Source organism: Cuculus canorus, chromosome 28, assembly GCF_017976375.1.
Source record: "Cuculus canorus isolate bCucCan1 chromosome 28, bCucCan1.pri, whole genome shotgun sequence".
Taxonomy (NCBI): Eukaryota; Metazoa; Chordata; class Aves; order Cuculiformes; family Cuculidae; genus Cuculus; species Cuculus canorus.
The window spans coordinates 2,867,345-2,871,770 of record NC_071428.1 but is presented as its reverse complement, the minus strand read 5'-3'; the positions used below and the strand labels follow the sequence as shown (position 1 = coordinate 2,871,770).

Genomic DNA, 4,426 nt, shown 5'->3' with positions numbered 1-4,426 from the left:
GCCTGGTGCAGGAGAGCCCTCTAGGAGCTACCGGAATAAAAATGCGAGGCACATCCGAGCTCAATTTCTGTCTGCATATTATTTGGGGTGAAAACAGTCCATTAGCGCTGAGAGCGTAGAGTGATTTGTTTGTTCTCTGCGTTTTCACAGCGTGGGACAGGCTTTGAGTCCCTCAAATTCACGCTGATCGATTAAAAATATCTCCCTCGGTGGGTGATGAGTCTTACCAAGGAATCATGGAATGGTTTGAGTCGGAAGGGACCTCAAAGCCCATCCAGTCCCACCCCTGCCATGGGCAGGGACACCTCCTGCTGGCTCAGGGGCTCCAAACCCCATCCAACCTGGCCTGGAACCCCTCCAGGGATGGGGCAGCACCGCTGCTCTGGGCAACCTGGGCCAGGGCCTCCCCACCCTCCCAGGAGAACATTTCTCCCCAAGATCTCATCTCAATCTCCCCTCTTGCAGCTCAAAGTCTCCCCCCTCATCCCATCCCTGCACTATGTGATCCAGAGCCCCTCCCCAGCTTTCCTGGAGCCCCTTTCAGCGCTGGAAGCTGCTCTAAGGTCTCTTGGAGTCTTCTCTCCTTCAGGTTGAACAACCCCAACTCTCTCAGCCTGGCCTCGTATGGGAGGTTCTCCAGCCCTGGGATCATCTCCGTGGTCTCCTCTGGACTCACTCCAACAGCTCCATGTCCTCCCTGTGCTCAGGATTCCAGAACTGGACTCAGGACTCCAGGTGAGGTCTCACCAGAGAGGAACAGAGGGGCGGAATCCCCTCCCTCCCTGCTGATCACGTTGGTTTGGATGCAGCCCAGGACATGGTTGGTTTCTGGGCTGTGAGCGCACTTTGTGGCTCCTGTGGAGCTTCTCCTCCACCAGCACCCCAAGTCCTTCTCCTCAGGGCTGCTCCCAATCCATTCTCTGCCCAACCTGTAATTGCGCTTGGCATCGCCCCAACCCAGGCGTAGGACCTTGCACTTGGCCTTGTTGAACCTCATGATGTTCGTGCGGCCGAATTCATCCATGTGGCACCTAAATCTCTACTTTGAACCCCCATTCCCAGCCTGGAGAGCTGTGAAGGCAACAGAAATGGGCTCGAAGGGAGCCAGGGCAGGGCTGAAGCATCACCTCCTCCTTCGCCCACGCTGATGGGGCTCCATCCCTTGATCCATCCCCAGAAATGACCCCATGGGGTGGTTTCTGGCCATTAATCACCCTGCTTCAGCGCCAACACCTTCGAGCTCGCAGGAAGCCGTTGGCTGGGCAGAAAGGGGAAGGAAGACATTGCAAGAAGGGGAGCAGCGGTGGAGGGCTCAGTGGGGCAGAGGAGGATGGGGCCCAGAGGGGTGGGGATGGGGTGGCTCTGCGTCGGGGTGCTCTGCTCTGGAGCTGGTGAGTGGGGCCAGGGAGGTGGTGGGGAGGGTCTGGGCTGTCCCCTGGTCTCTGGAGGTGGAGGGAGGAGGAAGGGATGATGTGAAGGCAGAGGATGCGGTGCCTTCCTGGGGGCCGTTGGCAGCAGGGCAGGATGCTCCTCGGGCTGTTCCATGGGGGCAAAGCTCCAGCTGATGGCTTTAATGCTTGGCTTGTGTCTGGCTCGTGTGCAGGACTGGGGTGTCCTGGGCTCTCCTAGCACTGAGCTGGCCTTCAAACCCATTCGCTGTGCTCCTCAGCTCCTTCCAAGCCCTTTGCTGGCCAAGCAGAAGAGATGCCTGCTGGCTGCCCAGCTCCTTTTGCAGCTGGGAGCATGGTGGCTGCAGGCTGGGTTGTGTGGGGACCCTGTTTCACCACCATGGAGCACCCGTCTGTCCTGCCACCGCTGATGGTTGCCCAGTCTCTGGCAGCTCCACGGGCCTGGGCCAGCGTGAAGCTTCCTGGCAGTGTTTGGCCTTGCATGACTTCATGAGTCCTTGGCTTAGTCTCCCCAGCATCCCTCGCAATGGTGCCGTTAGTACCTTCTTCGTTGGTGGAGCCATGGCTGCTCACCAGCCCAACATGACGTGGGGTCATCAAATCATGGAATGGGTTGGGTTGGGTTGGAAGGGACCTCAAAGCCCAGAGCAGTGGTGCTGCCCCATCCCTGGAGGGGTTCCAGGCCAGGTTGGATGGGGTTTGGAGCCCCTGAGCCAGGGGGAGGTGTCCCTGCCCATGGCAGGGGGTGGGACTGGATGGGCTTTGAGGTCCCTTCCAACCCAACCCACTCCATGATTCTATGATGGGAATTAATGACCCTGATCCACAGTTCTCATCCTTCAAGAAGAGGAGCCAGGACATCAAAACAACACACAGCATGATGACATCCCTGACCCCACAGGAGATCCCACCACAAGCACCGAGGCTGTGGACCAGCTGACGGCATGGCCAACCCTTCCATGGACCACGCACTCCATCTCCACTGCTGCGGTGACACAAGCAGGTGCCACTGGGAATAAAACGGGTGAGTCCCATGGAGAAAGGAAGAGATGTGCACCATCCTGGCGGGTCCTTCATCCCTCCTTGAGACGTCCCCGGTGCCCGGCACCCCCTCTGTGAGCAACACGCCCACAACTCCCATCTCTTCCCCCAGAACATGCGGCGGCTGTTCCCATCAGGTACTGGTCCCCCGTCATTTTTGTGCTGCTCGCTCTGCTCGTGCTCTTCTTCACCTACCGGCGGACCAAGGGGGAAGGTGAGCTCCTCCACGGGGGCACCAGCACCCCCCGCTTTGCTCCACCGCGCCCTGGGTGAGCAGGAAAGGGTGGCAGCTGCCTGACAGCCACATCCTCAAAGCATCAAAAAAACACCACAAAAAGTCAGTTATTCCGGCGAAGCTCAGCGAGGGGGGTTGGCTTTGCGTTGCCGGAGAGGCAGGAGCAGGTTGTCTTCAGAAGCCCCTTTGGCCACTGTTTAGCCCCACGGGAAGGGTTCCCTCTCGCTCAGAACTTCACAAGTCCAGAAGCTTAACCCATAACTCTTTTTTTCTGCTCAATTTTCTTCTCTTGGTGCCACCTCTGCCCTTTCTGCTGGGCTTTCTCCATCACTGCTTGAACGCAAACCTCAAACTTGAGGCTTTTTCCCCTCCTGCAAAGCGAAACTGAAAACCCATCAGCTCATCCCCACCGCTGCCCTCATCCCAGGAGGATCTCATTGGGCTTTTTGCCCATCGAGCGCTGCCCTTCTAAATCCTGTGTCTGCTCTGGCCCACAGGGAGCCGGGATCAAGCTGCCCCTGACAGCAGCTCTTCAGGTGAGACACCGTCAGCCCAAGCCTGATGGAGCTGTGGCATCTCCTTATCTCATCGTTCAAGCCCAGCGAAGCCATGGCATCTCCTTATCGCATCATTTGAGCCTGACAAAGCCCTGGCATCTCCTTACCCCACCGCTGATCTGCTCTCAGCGCCATAAATCACATCCCAGCTCCTTGCATTGCAGATCTGGGCGCCTTGGACCACCTCCCTATCCAGGACACCACTCCCATAGTCCCCGTTCCCCAGGTGAGCCCAAAGGGCAACATCTCAGAGCAGCTTTCCAGCCCTCACGTGACTTTGGACAAACCTCAACTCGTGCCTCAGTTTCCCTATCCACCACAGCCATGGGGTGCGGTGGAGTTGGATGATGAGGATGCTCGATGGAGTGGTGGTGGGTGATGAGGACACTCGGTGGAGCAGAATTGGATGATGAGGATGGTCGGTGCATGCGTGGTGGGTGATGAGGACACTCGGAGTAGGGTTGGATGACGAGGATGGTCGGTGCATGCATGGTGGGTGATGAGGACACTCGGTGGAGTAGAGTTGGATGATGAGGACACTCGGTGGAGCAGAATTGGATGATGAGGATGGTCGGTGCATACGTGGTGTGTGATGAGGATGCTCGGTGGGGCAGACTTGGATGATGAGGACGCTCGGTGGGGCAGAGTTGGACCATGAGGATGCTCAACCACTGCCTCTCTTATAGGAGGAGAGGAAGGGGTCAGAGAAACCCTCAACCTCAGCCTACACCGAAACCACCTTCTGTGAGCCGGACCCTTCACCCCCGCCGCCGCCGCCGCAGGTATTTCACCCCCGAGCCCCCGCGCCGGGGGTGCCACCAGCTGAACCTCAGCCCACGCCGGGGATGGTTTGTATGTCCTCAGCACCCAATTTTCTTCCCCCCAGCCTGAGCCCCACTGCAGCTCCCGCCTGCTCTGAGGAACCCCGAGCAGACTGAGGGGTCTCCTGGGAACTTCCAGACACCCACGGAGCACGAGGCCACCCTTGTGGGGACCAAGATGGGACGATGCTCCTACCCAGGAGCCACGGAGTGGTTGGGGACCATGAACACCACCTCGGCCCTTCCTAGGGATGCTGGAGCGTGTCCCACGGGAATGAGGACCCATGTGGGACAGGGCCATGCGTGCAAAGCCTCGGGGACTCTGTCCCGCGCACGGCCACGCCAATAAAGCAGGATTTCACC

General features: G+C 58.7%; 1 protein-coding gene across 6 annotated transcripts; it reads left to right on the top strand.

The window, feature by feature from the left end:
• Positions 1–87: 87 nt before the first annotated feature.
• Positions 88–4,424, top strand: LOC128849388 (mucin-7-like). 6 transcript variants are annotated; one of them, XM_054051047.1, is made up of 7 exons: positions 88–735; positions 2,239–2,433; positions 2,563–2,664; positions 3,183–3,221; positions 3,407–3,468; positions 3,929–4,024; positions 4,129–4,424. In XM_054051047.1, the coding sequence occupies exons 1-7, from the start codon at positions 237–239 to the stop codon at positions 4,159–4,161; spliced, it is 1,026 nt and encodes a 341-aa protein (XP_053907022.1). In that variant the 5' UTR covers positions 88–236; the 3' UTR covers positions 4,162–4,424. The 6 variants fall into 6 exon arrangements, with proteins under 6 accessions (XP_053907022.1, XP_053907020.1, XP_053907019.1 ...); XM_054051045.1 differs by having other exon boundaries at positions 2,254–2,433; positions 3,929–4,424; XM_054051044.1 differs by having other exon boundaries at positions 3,929–4,424.
• Positions 4,425–4,426: the final 2 nt, after the last annotated feature.

Bases quoted from the DNA above. Each gene is read 5' to 3' on its own strand.
- LOC128849388 (XM_054051044.1), top strand. From the start codon at position 237: ATGGAATGGTTTGAGTCGGAAGGGACCTCAAAGCCCATCCAGTCCCAC. The intron at 736-2,238 runs GTGAGGTCTCAC...CCTGATCCACAG, and splicing joins AACTGGACTCAGGACTCCAG to TTCTCATCCTTCAAGAAGAG. The intron at 2,434-2,562 runs GTGAGTCCCATG...CTCTTCCCCCAG, and splicing joins TGCCACTGGGAATAAAACGG to AACATGCGGCGGCTGTTCCC.